At 44.8% G+C, this 25,000-nt stretch overlaps 2 protein-coding genes across 4 annotated transcripts in view; both read right to left on the minus strand.

The window, feature by feature from the left end:
* Window positions 1-17,693, minus strand: part of LOC135093759 (uncharacterized) — a 148,254-nt gene extending 130,561 nt beyond the window's left edge. The window contains exon 1 of the mRNA XM_063993350.1: window positions 17,410-17,693. Coding sequence (XP_063849420.1) covers window positions 17,410-17,471 — 62 coding nt within the window. The 5' untranslated portion in view covers window positions 17,472-17,693. The remainder of the gene's footprint in view (window positions 1-17,409) is intronic.
* Window positions 17,694-19,706: 2,013 nt separating this feature from the next.
* Window positions 19,707-25,000, minus strand: part of LOC135093734 (uncharacterized) — a 63,385-nt gene continuing 58,091 nt past the window's right edge. For all 3 annotated transcript variants that reach the window (XM_063993279.1, XM_063993278.1, XM_063993277.1), the window contains 3 exons: window positions 24,736-24,944; window positions 24,443-24,599; window positions 19,707-22,676 (listed from right to left, as the gene is read on the minus strand). In XM_063993279.1, the coding sequence (XP_063849349.1) occupies window positions 22,597-22,676; window positions 24,443-24,599; window positions 24,736-24,944 (446 nt within the window). In that variant the 3' untranslated portion in view covers window positions 19,707-22,596. The remainder of the gene's footprint in view (window positions 22,677-24,442; window positions 24,600-24,735; window positions 24,945-25,000) is intronic.

Genomic DNA, 25,000 nt, shown 5'->3' on the forward strand with positions numbered 1-25,000 from the left:
CGCCACCACCACCACCACCACCACCACCACCACCGCCGCCTCCATGTATTTGCGTGTCATTTCAGTCAGTTTTGTTTTTCGTTGATTAATTTAAAAGCTTAGATTTGCTTGTTGCTTCAGGTTTGCTCAGGAATTTCTGTCTCTGTCTCTCTCTCTTTCTCCCGTGGCCATGTGAGAGAGAGAGAGAGAGAGAGAGAGAGAGAGAGAGAGAGAGAGAGAGAGAGAGAGAGAGAGAGAGAGAGAGAGAGAGAGAGAGAGAGAAGTACAAAAATATCTTTCAGAGTTGGTGAGGCTTTGATCCTGAGAAAGACAGAAAGGAGGAGGAGGAAGAGGAGGAGGAGGACGTCGAGAAAGAAAAGAGGCAGAGAAACAAGTGAAGGGGGAGATGGGGAAGGGGGAAGGAAGAAACGGGAAATAAAGCAAAGGAAAGAAATATGAAGAAAACAAGATGTAAACGGGAGAGAGAGAGAGAGAGAGAGAGAGAGAGAGAGAGAGAGAGAGAGAGAGAGAGAGAGAGAGAGTGTGTGTGTGTGTCTCCTTTCCTGATTACTGACCCTAAGAACTGTGTCTATATCACCTTTGTTCTATTCCTTATACCACTTAAAGCCTTCTATCAGATCCCCTCTTAACCTACGTCTATTCTATCTACACTTCACACTTTCCACCACCCATATCTTGGCTCTCCTTAAGGTGGAAAGAGGCGACACACCTCAATATGCACTCTCTCCATTCTTTTAATACCGTATTGAAAAACTCATTGCTCTCTCACCTTGACAGCGTTCCAAGGTCACAGAGATGAGTACCAAGGTTATCAAGAGTGTTTCTCCTTTTAATAGTAAAGAAATCTGGTTGGATAATTTGTAATTAGAACCGTATAAATATCATTGTATACCTAGTGACTTAAACTGGAGCTTTTTTTTTAATGTAGTCGAGTTGCGGTGAAGGTGCAGATATGTTTCAGGGTGTGGCTTTTAGTGATGCATTGTTGTTTGTTGCGGTGAAAGGTGACTGTCAATTTAACATTATTATTTTTTTTTTTTACACGCATTTGGTTGAGCACGACTTAAAATATAATCACAAATTTAGTTGAACCTGCACGATGTTTTCAAGGTCCAGCGTTGTACACACGTAAATATTAATGAGTTTTCCATCTTTTACTTTGTCCCTTTGCGCATTTCTGGTGCTTTAGTGTTTACATTTAAGGTTAGGATTAATAAACAAATGATATACTGTAGGAATTATTATCATTCCCTTACGAAGCAAACAGATTTAGGGATAAAATCGTGAAATTTAACAGGCCAAATCACTTCATCTCCACTTTCCCAATAGTTTTCACGTTTTTCTGTACGATATCTGTTTACACGTTGCCAGCAAGTCACTAGAGCTTAACTGAGAAACACCTGTAATTATTACCCTACAAGCAGATATGAAGATAAAAGCATACAATTTAACAGGTCAAATCGTAAATCTCCACTTTCCAATTAATTTTTACGTTTCCCACACGATATCTGTTTACCTGCAAGTCACTACACCTTATGAACTGAGAGACGCCCATATTTTCTCTCCACCAAACACATTTAGAGTCTGACGAATGAACTTGATGCCCTCTCCCTCTCTCTCCTCACGTAGGACTAGGTGTGAGCAGGTGCCAGGTGTTTAATTAACTCCAGGTGTGATAATAGATCCTAGGGGTGTCATTTCCCGTGATGGTTGGGACAGGTGCACCCTCCCGCCCCCAGCCGTCCTGCCCAGGTGTTCCCTAGTATTTAATGAGCCCTTAGTGGTCTTTCTTAATGTTCCACCCTTTGATAAGTGCCCGTGTGTCTGCTCCCGTTAACGTAATGGATAAGCTTTTTCTCCTCGTCTTCTTCCACGTCCTCCTCCTCCTCCTCTTCTTCTTCCGCCTCCTACTTTTCTTCCGTCTCTTTCTCTTTGTCTTCCTTCTCCTCCTCCTCCTCTTCCTTTACCTTATTCTCATTCGAGAAGGAGTCGAGAAGGAATACAGATGAACGCTAAGGGAATACAAAAGAAAAAAGATGGAAGAGAAGGAAGAAAAATAAATAAATAAAAGGAAGAAAACGAAGAGGGATGAGGACGAAGATGATGAGATGAAGGAAGAGATAGAGAAGAAGGAAGAGAAGGAAGAGAAGGTAGTGGTGGTAGGGGGAGGGGTAGTGGAGAAAGAAAAATGTGAAGGAAAACTGAAGGAGAGAAACAGATGACTAGCTAGAGGCAAAACGCTCTTCCTTCCCTCCATCCCTCCCCTCCTTAACTTCCCTCCCCTTCCCTCCACACATGCCTGCAATACAACTTGCCCTGATAACTCCTTCCTCTCAACACTGACTCCTCAAGATAAAACCCTGCCCTTCTCTCTCCTACACCCTTCCTTCTCTCTCTCTCTCCCTCACCCCTACTCGGTTCAAGCCAGCGAGGTGAACGTAATAAGGAGTTTTAATAGATGTGCCGTACCTTCACGTGCTGGGATACGATGCACAGTGAGTTAGTGGAGGTCTTAACGCAGCAGGGAGAGTGAGGGTGAGGGGAGGGTGACGGGGAGGGTGAGAGATGGGGAAAATGGAAGGGCATAAAGGTTAAGGTTGGAGGAAAAGGAGGAAATATTTAATGGAGGAGTGTGGTTTGATTTATTCGTGTGTTGTGTTGAGGTGTGTTGTTGTTGCTGGTGCTGTTGTTGTTGTTGTTGTTGTTGTTGTTGTTGTTGGTGGTGGTGGTGGTGGTGGTGGTGGTGGTGGTACTGTTGTTTGAAGCACTGTTTTGATTCCATTTTCCTTTTTTTCATATAAACAATAACTATACAAGAATACAATAAAGAAAATGTTAGAAAACGAGATAAAGTTTTCACGATACTCTTTTTCTTTAATAAACGATATGATTGATGGATTGAAAATTTCTTGGCTCCCTCCTCTTGCCTCCCATCCTGTCCCCTTTTCTTTCCCTCTCCTCTCTTCTACTCTTAATTAGGATACCACCTCAAGTTTCTCTCTTCCTTCCGTCCTTTTAAATAAAAAAAAAAAGTTTGAAATATATTACCATACACTAAATAAGAATGCTAAAATCAACACCATTCTTAAACTTATAACTGTGCATTAATTAAGTATGCCAAAATAAACATAAAACTGAAGAAAGAAGCCACGAAAGAATAAGAGAGAACTTTCATCTGATTTCTACACCTATCTATCTATACACCAAGCCGGCAATCCACACGGGGCGGCCCATACAAAGCACCACAGATTCACACACATACACACACACACACACACACACACACACACACACACACACACACACACACACACACACAATCCTTCACATTCTTGTACCCGTCAGCCCCCGGTGGACAAAGGGACAGCCTCGAGGACCACTGTACATCACCCCATCGCTATATAGAGACAAAGAAACCCGCTACTGAGACTACACAACCAAAAAACAATGACCTTTTCAAATCCATTTTTCTTTCATTTGATATATGGTGGGGGGGATGGCGGGCGTCCATTTAATTAACATGGCACAGTGAATATTTGTTAATCGAGCCTGAAATCAAATAAACTGACCCTGCCATAAGCCAAGCCCAGGCGGAAGATTAATTGGCACCCACACAGATAGGAAGTCCGACCCGCGTTCACTGAGCAGTACTCCGTCAGCAGCACTGGGTATTATGAAGCTCATTAACCCGTTTCAGTGGCGCCGGCAGTACATTACTTGATTAACACTGCGAAGACGACGGGAGAGCACGTGGAAGGATAAGAGGATGGAGACACAGGATGGGAAGGATAGGAAGGAGGGAGAAGAGGGAGAGGAAAGGTGAAATAGAGGATGGGAGAAAATAAGCAAAGGAGAGGAGGTGGGAGGGAGGGGATGAGAAAATGTGAGGAGGATGGGAGAGGAAAGAAGAGGATTGAAGGAGGAAGGGGAAAAATGGAGATGAAAAGATAGGAGGGAGAGAGAGGAAAGAAGAGGGGAAAGGGAGGAAGAGGAAAAGAGAAAAGAGAGAAATAAAGAAGAAGGTTCCAGGAATGAAGAAAGTACAAACCTAAGAAAAGGAAGAAGTAAAACGAGAGAAAAAATTACAATAGCCAATTTAAGATGAAAGGAAAGGAAGGGGGAGAGAAAAAGCGAACAGGAGGAAGAGAAAAGGGAAAAGAATGTATCCTTGTTATGGCCAAAGAAAAGGAAGAACAAAGAAGCGACAGAAGGAAAAGAGAAAGGGAAAGAAGAGTACCTTAATGAACACCAGACTAAAGAAAGAGAAGACAGAAGGAAGAGAGAGAAAATACAATATCCTAATTAAAATCAAAGCAACGGAGAGGAGGAAGAGAGAAAGGAAAGAGAATAACAACCTAGTATAAACCTAAGGAATGAAAGTGGAAGGAAGGAAAGGAGGAAAAGAGAAAGATGAAATAATTAAGACCAAAAGAGGGAAGAGGAGGACAGGATGAAAAGCAAGAGAAGATTACAGCAACCTAAATTAATGTGACACCAACACCAGCTTTCAGAAAACAAACTAGAGTAATAATTAATTAATGACTTTTATTCTACTTCTTTATATACTCTCTCTCTCTCTCTCTCTCTCTCTCTCTCTCTCTCTCTCTCTCTCTCTCTCTCTCTCTCTCTCTCTCTCTCTCTCTCTCTCTCTCTCTCTCTCTCTCTCTCAGTATGAAATTATTTAATAAGCACATAGGAATTAAAACATGATTACGTACCTAGAGAGGGTAATAGAAATTTCTCTCTCTCTCTCTCTCTCTCTCTCTCTCTCTCTCTCTCTCTCTCTCTCTCTCTCTCTCTCTCTCTCTCTCTCTCTCTCTCTCTCTCTGAGCAAAATTAGTGATGTTTGTTAATTCAAGGCGTAAAATAAGAGCTAAGAAAAGTTTGCCATTATAAACCAAAATTCCTCAACAGATTTGCCCAATGAACAAAAGGGTGGTGAACAGTGGTAAAGGATAATAAGAATGAGAAATGAACAGACAGACACTTCAGTACATTTAATGGTGGAGAATAATGAAGTGAAGATCAGTAAAAGGAAAATACAATCACAAAATATACATACATATTAATACATAAAAAAATACAAAGCGAAAAGTGAATGATTATATAACCACTATGCAATGAATACTAATGAAAATGAAGAAAGTAAAAAAAACATATTGATTTATTTACTTTTCTTTTACTTTTCTTTTCTTTCTTATTTTACTATTTATCTTTTTTTATTTGCATTGAGGAAGAGAAGGATGCGAGGATGAGACCAACCAAAAAAAAGCACAGAAAAATAAAAATAAAATCCTCTCCGTGAAAAGAAGGGAAGTTTGGAAAAAGTCTCGTATAATCTTGTCACTCCCTCCACCATCACGCTTTCATCTCACAACAAAAAGTAGTAATAATGAAAGAAAAACAAAATTACAAGATCAGTGAAAGTTACGATCAATTAACGACACTTATTCATATTATCTTACTTCTTTCATCTATTCACGCTCTTGGTGTTTTGTTCCTGATCACTGACAATAAAGAAAAATTAAAAGAAATGAACGCAATGGAAGTTACGACTAATCATTTCAAACCTTACTACCACTTTCGCTTCATGCTCCCTGTTGTTTTGTGGTTCTTGACATTTCGAGTGTTGGCGTGGCGCGTCACAAAAAAGAAAAACTAAAAAAGGAGAGGAAGTTTACAATGAAAAGCTTCGATTAATCACATGTATTCTTATCTCACGACTTTCATCAGTTTACGCTCCTTGTTGTTTTGCAGAGGCATTTCGTGTCTGGCTTGTAAAAAAAAAGGAAAAAGAAGAGAAAAGACAGCGGAAATAGACAATGAAAAAAAGAAAAAAAAAGAAAGGAAAGTTACGATTAATCACATATACTCATTACTACTTCCATCAGTTCAGTTCCTTGTTGTTTTGTTCTATCGCATCGTATCGCATCGTATCGCATCGTATCGTATCGTATCGTGTTGTGTCACGTCGCGTCGTGGCGTCCCGCAAGACACACGCGCGCCAGGTCCCCGCGGCCACCACACAGCCGCAAGAACCATCTGCCTGAATTCTCAACTTAATTCGCATTTACTGCTCCCTAAGTGTTACCTGAAGCAGAAGTTATTACATACCGTACCTAATGAGGCGGCGATGGTGGTGGTGGTGGTGGTGGTGGTGGTGGTGGTGGTGGTGGTGGTGGTGTGTGTGGCGGTGGCAGTAGTACTAGTGTGGGCTGGAGAGAGAGAGAGAGAGAGAGAGAGAGAGAGAGAGAGAGAGAGAGAGAGAGAGAGAGAGAGAGAGAGAGAGAGAGAGAGAGAGAGAGAGAGAGAGAGAGAGAGAGAGAGAGAGAGAGAGAGAGAGAGAGTCACCGTTACCTTCAAAACAGTCAATGAAAGAACAAAGCCTTTAAAACACTTCTCGTAATTCTGGTTATTCCTTTTGACTGTTCTCTGGGAAATGGCACCTTCTGTGGGCCTTTTTCAAGCCTTTTTGTTGGCCCTTACTACAGCTCATCTTGCATAAAATAAGGAATATCCAATTAAACGGATATAGAAAATAAGAAACTGTACATCATGAAAACTTGTCAGATTTGAGTTCTTCATAGCTAAAGAATAAAGTTAATTTAATGTGGTTTTATGAGTGACACTTGAAATAAGCCAAATAGTGTTTAATATTAAGGAAAACATGTCAGGTTCGAGTTTGTCACGGTTGTTGGTGAGTAAGATATTCTACTTGGAGTTGTATGAATAACATCTGACGGAAAACTTTCGTCAAAATAATAAACTCAGGAAATAAGCTTATGGTCATGGTTAAAATCACACACGAACACAATTTTCCAACACGCTCACTACACAAACAAGTTAAGGGAAGCTGGAAGAAAAAAAAAAAAATGAAAATGAAGAAAATAGAAAATTGAGTTGCAGCCACCCACAGTTCCTAAACACGCTTACATAGAATTTAGAGAAAAAAAAGGAATAATAAAAAAAAAAAAAAAGAGGAACACTCACCGAAGTCAAAGGAAGAAAAAAAAAAACACGTGGGAGAAATAGACAAAGTTACCCACGATTCTCAAAGACGCTCGCAAACACGTCAAAAAAAAAAAAATACAGAAAAAAGGAAAAAAATACTAACTAAACTTTCCGAAGCCAACGAAAAGAAAAAAAAACAATATATAATAGTAAATAGTAAATAGTAAAACACAGCCACCCACGAGGTTCCGGAAACAGCAGACGAGCGCTACAAAGGATAACACAGACATTTACACAAAGTCAAGGCCAATTAAGAAACATTTACGCGAGTTTACAGTAATTTTCTGGGAAGGGTTCAAGTTTACGACCGCCTTCGGATATCCTTCAGAGATCCTTCGGGAGATTCCTACGGCAGATTAGGGAACAGCAGGAGGCGGAAGAGCAGGATAAGAGGCAGCAGGAGGAAGAAGAAGGGTATTTCATAAAAAGGGAAAAATAAAAAAATAAACGGAAATAGAAAGAGAAAGAAGAAAGAAAGAAAGAAAGAAAAGTAGGAGCAGGAGGAGGAGGAAAGAGCAAGAGGAGGAGGAGGAAGAGGAGGAGGAGTTAATAAAAAGGGGAAAAAGCAAAAAGAGGAGCCACAGAAGAAAGAGAAACAAGAAAGAAATAAGAAGAGGAGGAGATGGAGGAGGAGGAGGAGGAGGAGAAAAAGCTAAGATGTGGAGAAAGGAGAAAGAAGGAGGAAAGGCGAGGACGGTTAAGAAGGAGAAGGAGAAGGAGAAGGAGGAGGAGGAGGAGGAGGAGGAGGAGGAGGAGGAGGAGGAGGAGGAGGAGGAGGAGGAGGAGAAGGAGAAGGAGAAGGAGAAGGAGAAGGAGAAGGAGAAGGAGGAGGAGGAGGAGGAGAAGGAGAATAAGAAGGAGGAGAAGGAGGAGGAGGAGGAGGAGGAGGAGGTATCCCTTAATCCAAACCAATTGAGGGTAAGAGAATATGTTCCTTTTATCTCTCCATACAGTCTCTCTCTCTCTCTCTCTCTCTCTCTCTCTCTCTCTCTCTCTCTCTCTCTCTCTCTCTCATTTATTCTGGTTATCTCATTTCACTACATTCGTCACTGATTCCCTCCTATTTTTTTCATTCCTTTTTCCTTTTCTTACCTTCCTTCCTTCCTTCCTTCCTTCTTTCTTTCTTTCCCTCGTCCTCCTCCTATTCCTTCTCTCTTCCTCTTGATATAATTATTTTTGTTCATTTTCCTCTTCCACATATTTTTCTTCATTTCCTCTCTATTATGTCTCCTTTTCCTCCTCCTCCTCCTCCTCCTCCTACCTCTTCTCATCCTCATCCTCTTCCTAATGTGCATCCTCCACCAACCCCTTTCTTCTTAACTTTCTCCTCCTTCTCCTCCTTCACTTCCTCTTCCCCCACCTTCCTTCTGTACAACTTTCATCAACCATTTCTTTTTTTTTTACCTTTATCCCACTTCTCCTCCTTCTCCTTTTTTTTTCTTTCTTTCTTTCTGCAGCAAAACTAACCTCAGAGTTAAGGAAACCACACCAAAAATCCTCAGTCCTGATAGAATACATTAACCGGAGCCAAGGTAAGTACAGCTTCTCAAGGATCCCAATAAACACACAGCCTTGATCGTCTTTGAACCGCAGAAGGCGCAGAAAAAGGACACAAGCGGAGATTTAAAGGCACTGATTAATGGTGACCTGATTTGAGTGAGATTTGAGTGACTGTGTGATGACTGTGTGTGGTGGGTTGGGATGGGGTTGTGTGTGTGTTGTGAGGGGGTGGGGGAGTGTGAGTAGGTGAAAAGGTTGCGAGGGGTGATTACTGGTGGTGGTGGTGGTAGAGGAGGAGGAGGAGGAGGAGGACGACGAACACGGAGGACAAAACACAAAAGACAAAAGAAAGAAAAAAATTATGTTCCTCCTCTTTCTCCTTTCACTACAACTACAACTACTACAGCAACTCATACAACTACCATAAATGTTACAGCAACAACAACAACAATAACGACTTACTACTACTACTACTAACAACAACAACAACAACAACAACAACAACAATCTTCCTTCTTCAACTCCTCCTCTTCCTCTTCCTCTTCCTCCTCCTCCTCCTCCTCCTCTTCCTCCCGCTCCTCCTGACGATGACGAATAGCCTAAGAAGTCCTAAGAGTCCCATGACCTTGTACAGGGGGTGGGGGAGGGGTAAGCGACGCCCTCGGCTCGTTAGGGCGCGCTATTCCCTCGTTCAGGGTCGTTAAGGGGCACGGCAAGGCAGTTTGTTTGCTTTGAGTGACGTCTTATGCTTTTTATGTAACGTGTGTGTGTGTGTGTGTGTGTGTGTGTGTGTGTGTGTGTGTGTGTGTGTGTGTGTGTGTGTGTGTGTGTGTGTGTGTGTGTGTGTATGTGTGTTACATGTTTTAGTTGTTTTTGTGTTTAGCGTAAGAGCGATTTGTTGAACCAAGCTAGTTTGAGGATTTAAGCTGCGTTCTGTATTTTGTGGTCGATAAAATGTCTATCTATCTATCTATCCATGTAAGGACCAAACACGGAGGGCTAGAGCGAGTGAGAGCGAGTGAGGTAAGGAGAATAAAACCAAATAAAACTCTCTTCTTAAGTAGCGGGACTTGCCCTGACACACATACACACATACACACATACACACACACCAGCGCTCCATCGTATGCAGCAAGACAACCCACGAATCCCGACCAATCCTCTCGGCGCTTCTCCCGACGCCTCACCTGCCCCTTATCATCCCTCCCGACGGATTCCAGCCTCCCGGGACCCCCGCCTAATGGTCCTCTCGGTAACTGCAAATATTCAAGAGAGAGAGAGACAGGGAGAGGGGCAAAGTAAGAGAGGGAATTGAGATGAGATGAGAGGGGATGTTTAAAGAGGTGAATTAGTGAGAGAGAGAGAGAGAGAGAGAGAGAGAGAGAGAGAGAGAGAGAGAGAGAGAGAGAGAGAGAGAGAGAGATACGCACACACCAGGCTTGGGTCCGGGTACATGTATTTGTATTCATACTGGGAAAAAAAAAAGATTGTTTGAAGCAGTTAACAAAGAGGAATCTGGCGAAATAAAAAAAAAGAATGTTATGAATATTTACAGTACCATTTCAGTCTTTTAATAAAAACAAATAAGTACAGAATTCTACAAAACCGGAAACTCGAGTCGGAGTGAAAACAGTCTTTTGTTTAGGAGGCGAAGTGACGTAGGCTGGTGCCAGTGAGGTCATGTGAAGTGTAGCCGCCAAGAATTTTCAGTGAACGAACTCAGTGTTATTAATATGTCAGCACCTTGGTGTAAATATAGAGAGAAACATCTGTCAAAAGCTGGCTAAAGTGGCAGGCTGCTTCACTGGGAGGCACTCAGCAATACAACCCCATCAGGCATCAGGCGCGATTCACCTCAAACTCCTCACGCATATAGTCTGACAAGCAGCTCAATTATGGAATTTTTAACCACCGTGGTCGTTGGCAGCACGTGGGGGAGGTGGGGTAATGACAGGTTAACAGTTCTCATGCTCTGCTATAGATAGATCACGAGTATTTAAGTTTCAGTACCCATATTACAATTCCATATACTATGACACACACACACACACACACAACATACATACAGACAGACACACTTATCCGGCATATATATATAGAGAGAGAGAGGACGAGTCAGTATCTATTCAGACAGATCAAAGCTCTTCTCTCTGATTGCAGGGCTAATCAGAACTACCAATCACGGGACGCCTTTTGATGTAATTAATCGCTGGATGACATAATCTTTGATCTGACGAGCATTCTCTCTCTCCCTCTCTGTCTCTCTTTCTCTTCCTCTCCCTCTCTCTCCCTATCTCTCCCTCTGTCTCAAAGGAAGTGTGATGTGGAGTCTTGCACAACCTCCCAGCAATTTCCTGAACAAGTGTCTGTAATGCAGCAGGAGGCGGAAGGCAGGAAGAAGCTCACGAAAGAGGAAGAGTGGGTAGGGAGGAATAAATGGAGGAAGAAGGGAGGAGGTAAAAGGAAGAAAAAGTGGATAGAAGGAATAAATAGAAGAAGAAAGAAGGAAGTAAAAGAGAAGTGGAAAAGGGCGAAAGGAGGATGTAAAAGGGAGAAAAAAATGAGGTAAAAGAGAGGAGGAAACTGCACGAAGGAGGAAGGGTGGATAATAGGAGTGGAGGAGGAAATACTTGGAGGGAAATAGAAACGTAGAGGAGGTAAGAGGGAAGAAGAGGAGGAAAAGAGTGATATATGGAGGGAAACAGGAATGGAGATGAAATATAAAGGAGGTAAGAGATGTTAATATTTGAAAGAAAAATGAGTAGTTTACATCAGCTTGTAGAGTAGTCAACATGGTGAAAATATAACAGACATCGTATTAACAACAATGAAGACATAGTAAGGCAGATGAACCAGTATTCAGCACCAGTGACCACAGAGTAAACTTGGCACTGCAACTGGTAATTCTACTGTAAATGAAAGCAGTGAAAAAGTACCCGATTATTTCCGGACAGACAAAGGTAAATTAAGAAACATTTTAGCCGTGACTGGAATGCAATCGCTGGGAGTATTGACATTAATGAAGCGTGGAAGATATTCACTTTCAATCTCAACAAAGCTCTTGAAGAAACTGTTCCACCGAAAAATAGGATTCCAGTCGTTAATAATAAATCGAAATGGTGGAACACAGTCATTAAAAACCAATTTCCCTGCCAAAGAATGCGCACTATTACTTTCGATCTGGGACGGGCAGCGTTTGCTTGGGACCCTGAACTCTATTGATCAACTTAAAGATTATAGTACCAGGGATCCATGTAGCAGGGGGGTAGCCTGAATATGGCGTCCCTAAGGAAAAATACACAAACTCAGTGAAGTAACCGGAGCTGGGGCCTGATTGACTGCTGCATCCCTAGAAAGCGCTAGGCAAGGCTGCTGCACTACCCCTCGCCAACCACACTGCCTCCACTCACGATATACACACAACATACTACGCAACTATCACGCATTTACACCCTCCCCCACAAACAAAAATAGACCTCAACTCTTTCTTGCTATCTAAAACTCCATGTGGTTTTTCCATACATGACACCAGTTCCTTTTTCTGGGAAGTTTCTGCTGGAGGGATGGATGGGTGGGGAGGAGCCTTCTTCTCTACTATCCTGTCCCTCCTATTAATAGTTAGCGTAGAATAGTTATCAAAACAGCGTTGTAAGGACATCAAGGTATGTTGCTGTTTGGACTTTCTTTGTATTCCTTTGTATTCCTCCTCCTCCTTTGCGCGTTCCACTTTTTTTAGAGTTCGTTTTCCTTCTATCTCCTTTCCTCATTCCTCCTCCTCCTCCTCCACTTCCTCCTCCTCCTACTCCTCCTCCACCTCCTCCTCCTGCTTCCACAAGGGCGCCACACAGCACTTACTATCCTTCGCGCTCCACCGGACACAGCCAATCCTTTCCCATCCTCCCATCCCCTTGTGTGTGTGTGTGTGTGTGTGTGTGTGTGTGTGTGTGTGTGTGTGTGTGTGTGTGTGTGTGTGTGTGTGTGTGTGTGTGTGTGTGTGTGTGTGTTGCAGCTTTTTTTTTCTTGTCTCATTTTTGTTGTAGTTGTGATGGTGATAGTAGTAGTAGTAGTAGTAGTAGTAGTAGTAGTAGTAGTAGTAGTAGTAGTAGTAGTAGTGGTAGTGGTGGTAGTAGTAGTAGTAGTAGTAGTAGTAGTAGTAGTAGTAGTAGTAGTAGTAGTAGTAGTAGTAGTAGTAGTAGTAGTAGATATGGTCTTCATATTAACGCACGTGTTTAGGAAAAAATGGAAAAAAAATGAAAAACAAGAAGGAAAACTTGAAGGAAACTTGAGGTAAACCTGATTATTTGCAGACACGTGGAGAGAGAGAGAGAGAGAGAGAGAGAGAGAGAGAGAGAGAGAGAGAGAGAGAGAGAGAGAGAGACTGAATCATCTCTTCATCCTTCCTCTTTCCTTCTATTTTCTGGTTATTTCACTTCACTGGTTGTAAATTTACTTCTCTCTCTCTCTCTCTCTCTCTCTCTCTCTCTCTCTCTCTCTCTCTCTCTCTCTCTCTCTCTCTCTCTCTCTCTGCCTTAATTCACAACCACGTCCAGTGTCTCATTCTCTTGCATTTCCTTCCCTCATCTCCCTCTCCCCTCTCCCCTCTCCCTCTCTCCCTCACCACTAACGTACCATCATCGCCTCTTTGAATGTCCCTCCCCTGGTCGTGTAATCTCCCTTCCCTCCCCGTTTCCTCCCTACGCGTCCCTGTGTCCCCAAGTTTTCCTCCAGCTTTCCTCCTCTCATCTTTCCTGCCTTCCTTCTTTCCTCCGTTCCCTCCCACCTATCCTCCTTTCCTCTCCCTCTCAATCTCTACCTACCTCCTTCTTTCATTCTCTCATAGCTTTCCTCTTTCCTTCTCTCCTTCCTCCGTTCCCTCCCATCTTCTCTCTTTCTCAATCTCCACTCCCTCATTTCTCCGTTCTCTCCCAGTTTTCCTTCTTTTCCTCCTTCTCAATCTCTACTTCTCTCCTTCGCTCTTTCCCAGCCACCTTTCCTCCTTCCCTCCCTCTCAATCTCTCCCTCCTTCCTCCGTTCCCTCCCAGCTTTCCTCCTTCCCTCTCCCTCCCGCAGCGCAGTGAGAGGCTTAGGCTGTGGATCAGAAAGCTTTGGCGAGCCCACCTGTCTGGCGGGGACGCATCCAGCTGGAAACTCAGCCGCCGCGTGTTTAAGTCGCGCTCAAAAACAAAAAAAGCATCAGTGTTATACTGCCACGGGATGCAAACCTCTATGTTCCCCGCCGCCTCTCTCTCTCTCTCTCTCTCTCTCTCTCTCTCGTTGTAAGCTTTTCGCTTTTTTCTTCTTTTCTTGTTTTTTTGTTACTAATACTTCTTTTCTTTTAGGGGTAGTGGTGGCTGTAGTAGTAGTAGTAGTAGTAGTAGTAGTAGTAGTAGTAGTAGTAGTAGTAGTAGTAGTAGTAGTAGCAGTAAAAACAGGAAGAGTGATTACGAAAGAAAAATACCTCTAAAATCAAGTGAAAAGTAGTAGTAATAGTAGTAGTAGTAGTAGTAAACACGCAACCAGACCAGTTAAGCACAGAACCACAAACACAACGTGCCATAAATAAGCGGGCGGTGGCTGGCGGATTGGCAACTCCTGCCTGAATGAAAACTAGTTGGCTTAGCTTATACTCACGATCTCGCGGCAATTACACGTGATGGAGTGGGTTAAATATAGAAGAGTGGTGACCATAGGCAGGCTAACGGTGGTGGGGGAGGCCAGTGAACTCTGTGAAAAGAAGTGAATGAACTGGAAGCCACGGAATACCTCTGAGTTACCGCTAGATGTCACCATTGCGGGTCACTTCGTCTTGTATTCAAAAACGCTTCGCTTCTTCACCATGACAGTTTTTAAAGGCAACTGAGATGATAAGCCGGGTTCTCAAGAATGTTTCTCCTATTAAAACTAAGTACTATGCGTTTCTGGGGCAGTTACATCTTTTTTTCTGGGATTAACTCGCTATTGTGACATCTTTTCGCACAATCCGCTAATTTTCATCACAAAAGATAATCAAGCCATCTACTCATAAATCTACGCGCGTCAGACCACCCAGCTGCCAGACGCATGAAGGTGTCGTGGCATGGCTGTGACGTCAATCCTCAGAAAACGTTTGCATTTAGACAGTAAATTTTGTTAAAGCACTGTACACTCGTTTCTTGTAGTACGTAACACATGTAATGGTGGTGGTGGTGGTGGTGGTGATGGTTCAGTTAAGGGTGTAGAAGGCGCCGACAGATGATCTTTCTCCACTCCAGCTGTCAGTAACTATATGCTGACTAACGATAGGAAACGAGACACTCCTCCTCCTCCTCCTCCTCCTCCTTCTTCCTCTTCGGCACGTACACACGCCCCTCCCCCACCACCCCCAAACCCCTATAGCGGCAACAATAATCCTTTTTTCGTCAGGATTTTAAGAGCTCGTGTTCCGCCCCCTCCCCTCACCCACAGCTAGCCAGCAAGGGAGCAGCGGCAACGGCCCACTTATACCAGGGAAAGTGGAGAGCTGGATACGGTGGTACTTTGCAGGGATGAAGTGGTGGTGATGGTGGTGGAAGGATGAAAAGTGGTAAGGTGTAAGGTGGTGGGTGAAAGTTTGCAAAGTGGAGGAAGTGGAGGAGTGGATAGGCGGGTGAGGTATGTGCGGAGTTGTTACGTGTACAGACAGACAGACAGATAGGCACACACGCACACGCACGCACGCCATCTGTACTTTTCTCCTTTCCGCGTGACTGACACACTCTCTCGCGCGTGCAATATGACTTTGATTGTTTCATCCGGGGCGTTCGCGCTGTCTCGCTCCCTTCGCTGTCATTCCGAGGCCTTGTGGCGCTGGAGTCAGGGCTTCAGGGGCTTCAGAGGCTCCATTACCGCTGAAGCCTCGAGTCTCGGTAGCTGGGTGGGGGAGGTGGAGGAGGAGGCCCTCATCACGAAGGTCCCCGGTTAAATGTTCTTAGTGGATCAGGATATTAGATGTCAGGTGTGAGCATCGCAGGTGTTTATTAGATTAACGCGTCCCCCCCCTCACCTGCACTCACCTGAGGAGGAAATGCCCGGCGACAGGTGCTAATGAGTCTCCGCATGACTGTGCCAGGTATTCCGCCAAGTGTGGATGTGTTTATCTCGCCTGACGCGGCTAATGGACAAACCCAGCTTCCTGTTCATCCGTCAGCAAGTCACACCCAGCCAGTGCTTGTCGGAACATTCATACGCACGCATTTCTTCACCCAGCTCGCTCACCACGCACTTCCTGATGGGGTTCGTGTAGATTATCAAGGGAAAATGGTTTGGAAGTGATTGGTGAAATAAGCGCAGCGTTTTGATACTCCGTAGTCGTGGTTTGTTTGTTCGAATTTCGGTGATTTGTGTCACGTATGGATCGCTACACTCAACTGTCGCTAAGTGTGGAGTGCGCAAAAATTATCTTTACCTCTCATCTTTAAGGGTAAATCCACTTTACAGAATGTATGAATCTCTCTCTCTCTCTCTCTCTCTCTCTCTCTCTCTCTCTCTCTCTCTCTCTCTCTCTCTCTCTCTCTCCATCCTTCCTCCTACACCCACGCAGTAGTAGAGATCCCATCCTTTATACTGCACTGCACAGCGCTTCGCCACAATACAAAATGCTCCCACACAACTCAGAGAAAAAGTCACTTTCTACAACTTCAAACAAAAAATGTTTCCCACAACTGTCACAACGTCGCTGTGAGGACAACTTACTTGGCACAGAGTACATTTCCTTCACCGAAAGTACACTACTGTAGTTGTGTGACAAATACGTATAAACAGATATGGTCTCACAGCAGCAGTTAGCTATTCTACAGAGTCGTTGGGCAGTTAGTTAGTTAATTATAGATGGTTATTATCCATTTCAGAGTTCAAGAGGCATCGTTTTTCTCAAATATCTTCTAAACAAACAGTTGGATCAATATGTCAAATTGGCACAGCTTGTTTGACACCGCCCCCTAATTGATGACACCACAGTGCACTGCCAAGTGTGCTGCACTAAGGAGTTGACTCCTGGCTTTCAAGGGGAAGCTGGCAAGAGCTGAGTGGACATTTGGACAGGGAAGGTTTAGCGTGACGCAGTTGTGACGTGCATCACTCAACCACTTCTCCCTCCACTAACGTCTTTCAGAATTAACCAACCTGATCTACACTAACGAAAACAATGAGGCAGAATTAACCAAATTAATCTATACAATCGAGAAAAATAGTAGAATTAACCAAATTAATCTATACAATAAAAAAAAATGTAGAATTAACCAAATTAATCTATACTAACGAAAAATAAACCGAATTGACCAAAGTATACTAACCTAACCTTTACCCCTCCAAGACTCCCCGCCCAGGACAAATGTGCTCCACAGGGAGCCAACCCAGATGGACAATTAAAAAGTAATAGTTTATCGAGTCCTCGCCTCACGGCAGTCAGCTGGCGGGCGAGCCTCGCGACCCACGAGTCTAGCAGCCCACAGAAGACAGCGCTTGCAGTCTGATTGGTTCAACTACGTAAAAGTTGTGACGTCACGCTCTCCCTTCAATTTGTTCATTTAAAAATTATGACGATCGGCAGAGACCAAGGCAACAGAAACCCTTTAAATATGTCCGCTGCATGTGACGTAAGAAATCCTCACTCCAAGAATGAGTCCCTTCACTGAGATATCAATTACTGAAACGCTTTCAGTAACCAAAATAATCGAGGGAAAACACAAGCATTATAACAAGCATCACCAACTTTCCTTTATCTCCACTACCTCCACTAATCTCTGTTACCACTACCTCCACTGATTTCCTTTCCTCCCCCAGCCCGCCACGCAGCACCCCCTCACTCCTCACAGCTACTCAGCCGGGACCTGGGACGACCACCTCTACTGATACTCGTACACCGGTCAAGCCGCCACTCACCTCGCCTTCTTCCGCGTCGCCTTGTAATCAGCGGGCACCTCACACTCTCCTGGGCGTCCCATCAAGGTTGTCACTGTGCTTCCGTTGTCACGAGCAGCTCACAGACACGTATGCGGGCCTACAGGCACAAGAACTAATTATGTGGGCGGAGGAGAGTTGAGCAAGAGTAAACAGGAGTATCGTGACGTCATAAACATGGCCGCCACAAAACAAGTGTAGATCGAAATGTGTGGCAGTGCTTTCAACTCTATTGTGTTTGCAGTGAAATATATACTTATGCGTAACTGTAAAACTTAAAAACTTTCCTGACTTCTACATACACTTTTCTTCTTTTATAATCACAACTTTTCCCCTGATAATAGTGAAATAAACTATTACTCAATCTTTACATAGAGTTTTACTACGTCCAGTGCGCCTTCGTGTTAGCACATATGAGGAAGGGAAGAGGACAAAGAGTGCAGGAGAGATGAAGGAGAGATGGATAAGGGAAGGAAGGAGAAGGGAGATAAAAAAAAAAAAAAAAAGCGAATATAAAGAGATGTTAAGGTGACGGAAAGAAATGGAAAAAAGGAAGAAAAGTAGAATTGAAGGGGAGGAAAAAAGCAGAAGGGAAAAAGAGAAAGAGGAATGAAGAAATGCATAAGGAGGAGGAGGAAGAGGAGTAGAAGCCAAAGACGAGGAAGAAGAAACACACACAGGAGCAGGAGGTTAAGAAGAGGAGGTACAGAGTGATGGAGGAGGCGGAGGAGATATGAGGGCTAGAGAGGAGAGGAGGAAGAGATAGAGAGGGAGAAGAAAGAGGAGGATGAGAAGGAAGAAAAAGAGGTATAGAGGGGAGGAGGAACAGGAGGAAGAGGGGAGGGAAGAGATGAAGGTAAAGAGTAAGGAGGGGTGAGGAGGTGGTGTAGAGGGGGGAGGAGAAATAGAGAGGGGGGAGGGGCAGGATGGGGGGAGACCAAGTGAAAGGTTAATCGGTCATCAAGTCCAGGCTTCAGACGGTGGCGGATGTCCATTAAGCAATTACCATAAAGCTTCGTCGTTCCCGCCCTCGTGGTCAGCCGCTTGATTATTAATATGGCGGGGAAAAGGGAGGGAGAGAGAGAGAGAGGGGGAGGAGGAAAGTGGAGGGGGGAATGTAGAAGAGAGAGAGTTAGTTAAGGGTGAATAGTGAGGGAGAGGGAGGGAGAGTGTTGGGTGGGGGAAGCTTGCTCTCTATTGCCTCTCTCTCTCTCTCTCGCTCTCCCATGAACATTTTTTTTCTCTCCCTTTTTCCTTTACTTCGATTTTCAGAACTGCACATTCTCTCCCTCTCTCTCTCTCTCTCTCTCTCTCACCCTTCCCTTTCCTCCTTGGCCCATTTCCTCCCGCTGAGTAGAATTTCCTCCGACAAATTTTTGCTCCGAAGTCAATTTCTTTCACCATTCTTCCCTCATTCCTTACCTGCAGTCTTCTTCCTCTCGGTGCGTTCCTCTCACTATTTCTTCCCTCTTCCTCTCTTTTTTTCCCAGAGAGGGAGGAGAGAGAGAGAGAGAGAGAGAGAGAGAGAGAGAGAGAGAGGAGAGAAGGGAGAGAGAGAGAGAGAGAATTATCCAGTATCTACTCATGGTCTGACTTATTAAAGAAGTTTTAGATTTAGAAATAATAGACTTAACGAATGAAGGGTTGGGAATGAGTGGTGGAGAGAGAGAGAGAGAGAGAGAGTTAGAGAGAGAGAGAGAGAGAGAGAGAGAGAGAGAGAGAGAGAGAGAGAGAGAGAGAGAGAGAGAGAGAGAGAGAGTCGGATATATTTCGCGTTGACAGGGCGGATGTGAACGCCAGAGGAACCATTTATCCTCACCTCCCTTCCCCCCCCGCCACCCCCTTCCCTGCCCCCTGTCGACTATTAAGCACACCCTGGCAGGGGAGGTCACAGCTTGCGTATCTCGTTATTCAGGTGTTGAGTCAGCTGCTTGTGACTCCTCCTCTTCCTCTTCCTCTTGGTACATGCAAACTCCTCCCTCTCTTCCTCTTGTTTTGGCTTATTGAAGACGTAGTAAAGAAATTAGTATAAAAACTGTAACTAATCCATACAGAGGAGCAATGATAAAAAACAGTAATATTTCAGTAAATTTTAAGTGTTTAATTTGGGATTTCTTGAATAAGTAGCTTCCTCTCTTTCTCTCTGTCTTTCTCTCTCTAATACCCGAATTTCGTTCACATAATGCCCTGGTGGTGGTGGTGGTGGTGGTGGTGGCGGCGGTGGTGGTGGTGCCTCCTTCAGGTGTGACGGAGAAAGGGTTGATGAAACACACCACAGGTACACATGGATATGTTTATTGGCAGCGGTAGGTATGTACATCACCACACACCTGCTAGAGGAAGGAAGACACCTGTATGTATGTGTATGTATGAATGTATGTAGCTGTGGGTGTGTATGTGCGTGTGTCTATATATGTATGTATGTGTGTTTGTATGTGGGTATGTGTCTATGTACGTTAAATTCTGTGGACATGCCAGTGATTCTTTTGTGTGTGTGTGTGTGTGTGTGTGTGTGTGTGTGTGTGTGTGTGTGTGTGTGTGTGTGTGTGTGTGTGTGTGTGTGTGTGTGTGTGTGTGTGTGTGTGTGTGTGTGTGTGTGTGTGTGTGTGTGTGTGTGTGTGTGTGTGAGCGAGCACTCGGCCTATATTTTAATACTTTCCTCATCGCACGAAACTCCTATGAGCGTTTCCTGAACCAAGAGAGGGAGGAGGAGGAGGAGGAGGAGGAGGAGGAGGAGGAGGAGGAGGAGGAGGAGGAGGAGGAGGAGGAGGAGGAGAGAAGAAGAGGGATAGAGAAAAGAAGAGTGATGGGAAAGTGATGGAGACTTAAAGATGAGGGAAGTCGGTTGCACAAGGAAAGAAGGAGGAAATGAAGGAAGGAAAAGGTAAAAGAAAGAAAAAGAAGTAGCTTAAGAGGAAGGAAGGAAGGAGGAAAGAAGGAAGGAAGGTGAGAGTTCTTTCATGCTACTGAGGGGATGACTGGTGGAGAAAGGAGAAATGGATGGAATGAGGAGGAGGAGGAGGAGGAGGAGGAGGAGGAGGAGGAGGAGGAGGAGATAACATGTGTCTTTCAACATACACAAAACAAAGCAGTTACGTTTATTTCGGATGTCAGGAAGTCTGCTGAGGAAGAGGAGGAAGAGGAAAAGAAGAGGAAGAAGAAGAAGCAGAAAAGACATGACAACCAGAGAGATACAGGGATAAACTGGCCATTCCCTTTCCTCCTCCTCCTCGTCCTTGCTGCTGGTCCCTCCCATCATATTCCGGGCTTCAGTCTGGCCGCGCAAACACAACACACGCTCGAGGAACCACTACCTTACCCAGCACACGATAATAACAATGCAAGGGACACGAGCCGAGGAAAGGGAAGCCGCCTCTTGATCCTGTGTCGATTTCCCGTTTTCTTTCCTTACCTTTGACTCGTTTTCTCTTTTCATACTTCCTCCTTGCCCGTCTGTGTCTTTTCTCTCCTCTGTGTTTCGTTTCTCTCGTCCTTCTTTCATTTCTTCTCTCTTCTCTTACTCTTTCTATTGCTCTCCTCCTCCTATTAGTCTTTCCATCTCCTCCTCCTCGTCCTTTTACTTCTCTCCTCTTTTTGTCTTCCATCTATTTCTCAGAGTCTGTCTTTTTAAATCCACGTAGAATGTACAACCAAAAAAAAAACGAATTACTGACATATTTGCCTTTTTCAGTCAACGCTCAATGGATTTGCACAATGATGAACACCTCAAGTATGTGTTTCAATGCTTAAGAAACACTGCGAGACAACGAATACTGCTTCATTCAAAAGGTTCATAAAAAAAAGTGAAAGTCAACTACGGGCTTCAAATGGCTGTTCCGGAGCTTCGAGGCCGCTGAGTGAGTGAGTGAGTGCTTGGCTCACTGATAAATGACAGGTAATGGAGACGTTTTACGCTTTAATTAGTTACCTGTCGTCTCCACCTGTGTCATATATTCATCTTAAACATAAATGAGCAAAGACGTCTTTTTCGTATGTTATCATCTGGAAATTGTGGATATCGTATATAATTATTTTTTTCTCCCGTCGTAAGTATACTAATAATGTATATATGTATAGATTTTTTTTCCCTATAAATAAATACGTTTTTTTTTTTTTTTTTTGTACACAGATTCTAACGCGTACAGTCCCTCAGGTGATTCTTGAGTTTCATTGCACAGGTAAAAACTAAACACTACAAACACCAACTCTTTTTTATAAAACAACACAAGTGAACGCCTTAATTATCCTCCCGCAACCCAAACCTACCTAAAGAATATTGAAAACTTAAGGTAAAAAAAAATCTGATTCATACACTGACTTTCGAACAATAGAAGGACGTAACATAAACCGACATACGTAATCTATACACACTCATACGTACACATAAATTATCTGCATAATCTACGATATGATTTGAACTTAAACAAAAGGACCCTGATACTGATGATGATGATGATGATAATGACGACGACGACGATAATGATGATGATGATGATGACAGTTATACGCCGATACACCTACGAGAGAGAGAGAGAGAGAGAGAGAGAGAGAGAGAGAGAGAGAGAGAGAGAGAGAGAGAGAGAGAGAGAGAGAGAGAGAGAGAGAGAGAGAGAGAGAGAGAGAGAGAGAGAGAGAATTAACATCAAGAATCTCAGCACATATTCAGCAATAGCACGCGTGGAGTCACATATAGAGAGTGACGGTGACGGTGGCGGTGTAGGAGACGGTGCTGGGGGGCGTGACAACCCATATTACGTCACGCCTCACCTGCCCACACCTGAGTCACGCACACCTGTCGCCTACAACACGTAATAATGGAAGAATTCTTTTCCTTACTTTCTTTTGTACCAGTATGAGGTGAGAGGAGAGGGAGAGAGGGAGAGGGGCGGGGACAGTGGGAGGAGAGAGGGAAGCGGGTAGCGGGAGAAGTAAAGAGCAGGGTGGTGATTAGGGGCAGGAGAAGGGGAGAGAGCGTTAAAGGAACGAGTTTATGGGAGGGGTTAAAGAGGGGAGGGCTGAGGGGAGGGCGTGAAGAGTGAGGGTGAGAGGAAAAGGAGGAGGAGGAAGAGGAGGAGGAGGAAGAGGAGCACCTGGAAGTCACGGAACACAAGCACCTCCGTCGCCTTGTCACCTCGGGGTTGTTACCTGCGCAGCGTCAGCCAGTCTGCCTCACAGCGGCGTCACAGCGGAGAGCAGGAGTAACAGCAGCAGGAGACACAGCAGCAGGGACTGTTGGGGGGCGGCGGGCGCTGTGGGGGAGGGGGAGAGGAGAGCAAGGGATCACTTAATGAATAAATGAATGATAAATAAATGAATAAGAAGCAATTAAGGCTGCGGCGTGACGCTTGGGCGGAATGTGGGCGCCAGTCAGCGGCTGACTCGCGCCGCCCAATTTCTCTATCCTTTCTGGGGGGAAAATTCAATTAGAAGCTCACAATATTGTCGTCAGCTGGGGGGTGAACGGCGGGGGCGGGGGGACGGGTAAGGAAGCTGGGGCAAGGAGCTGGGGTGGGAGGAAGGAAGGAGGGGGGAGTGGATGGTCAGGAGGGGGAGAATCCGCGAAGAAAGTGGTAAGGAAATGAGGGGCGGAGGAGGGAGTGTGGGAAGAGTGGCTGGAGACTGACTGGCCAGGGCACTGTTCTGCTGGAGATGTGCTCTCTCTCTCTCTCTCTCTCTCTCTCTCTCTCTCTCTCTCTCTCTCTCTCTCTCTCTCTCTCTCTCTCTCTCTCTCTCTCTCTCTCTCTCTATGTGTGTAAATATATATATATATATATATATATATATATATATATATATATATATATATATATATATATATATATATATATATATATATATATATATATATACGTGTATATATATATATATATATATATATATATATATATATATATATATATATATATATATATATATACCATTATTATTATTATTACGAAAATCCACGCAAAGCCAGCAGAAAATCATAGAATTGATACAGAGCCAAGCAGGGTTCCCCAATGAGCAAACATCGATGTGAAAAATTAAAGAAGGTAAAGGTAAAATAAAAGAAAAGTGGTAAGTGCTTAGTAAGTTAGCAGGAGTTAATATTCTTTTTTAATTTATCTACAGCAGCTTCAAAAACAAACCCATCATATATATATATATATATATATATATATATATATATATATATATATATATATATATATATATATATATATATATATATATATATATATATATATATATATATATTATATATATATATAACGCATCGCGGCAAGGAATGACGCGGTGCAATGATCAACACGCGCGGCGCTGCTCGGCTCCTTGGCGCGGGCAAAACGCCGCTCCGACACTCGCCTCTCAAACAGCGGCATCACTTAATTACGAGCCTCGATGCTAATGTTGGATTTATTACCTTGAATCAGACGCCGCCGAGGCCGCGGCTCGGCTCAGGGCAGCGGGACGCGCGCCCTTCACGTCATCATCCATAAGGGCGTCTCGGGTGGCAGGCGGAGGAGCAGAAGTGATCAGAGGTATTGTGTGCCTGAGGCGGCGGCGGCCATTGATGCCTTTGTCATTATTACAAGACGATTGCCAATAACGTCTTGAGCCCCGCAGCGCCAGCCATCGGGAATATTGTCTGCGCGTCCTGGTTCATTAGATCCTCGGTCAATACCTGGCCAGCGGAAGGCTCCCCGCCGCTAATATCCGACAAGGTTCTTCCCGACGGAGGCTGCCATGTACCTATTTGTGCCTCTCAAGGAACGCCTGCGCCTTGGAGTGTTCCCTTGACAGTGTAGGTCCCAGCAAACACTGAGCCTCGCCTGTTTCCCTCCGGGTGGCATATCACCCATGCGTGGCCCTCTTTGTTATCCACATTTCCCTATCACACCGCCAGTCTTCCGGCCAGCCATTCCCTGTCATCTCTTCCCTCCACATTTAGCTCTTTGAAATTCTTCATACTCTTCGCATCGCCTCTTATTCAGCCTTTCGTCCACTCCCACAGCCTGGTCGGGACGGCACCCACCTGCCGAGAACCAGCCGAACTCCGCGGGCTGCGGCCAGTCGGAGTGGACGAGCGTCACGTTGGCGGTAGCGTGGTATACGGAGGACACTTGGGCGTGGCAGGTGAGGGTCATGGCGCCGCGCGCCAGCCACTCCTCCGTCGCCGTGACGCGCAGCTCCTGGCGGGAGGAGAGGAGCGTCAGTACATTACAGGGAGAAGAGCCAGTGATAACAGGGTGGCTGCTTCACACACACACACACACACACACACACACACACACACACACACACACACACACACAAACACACACTCACCGACGCCTGGGCTAGGCGCCCCCGCGGCCCCCGCGCCAGGGGGCGCAGGTCCACCGCCTCGGGCGGCGCCGCCTCGCCGTTGACAGTCCAGCTCACGTCCGCCGGCGGGTCTGAGGGCCCCATGAGGCAGCGCACGGCCACCACCTCGCCGGGCCGCACCCGCGCCCCCGTGGCGGCGCCCCAGACCTCGGGGCCCCACGATGGCACGTCTGTCGGGGAGAGGCGAGAGAGAGTGAGGGCTGGGGAGTGGGGAGAAGGGAAGGGA

Source organism: Scylla paramamosain, chromosome 43, assembly GCF_035594125.1.
Source record: "Scylla paramamosain isolate STU-SP2022 chromosome 43, ASM3559412v1, whole genome shotgun sequence".
Classification (NCBI taxonomy): domain Eukaryota; kingdom Metazoa; phylum Arthropoda; class Malacostraca; order Decapoda; family Portunidae; genus Scylla; species Scylla paramamosain.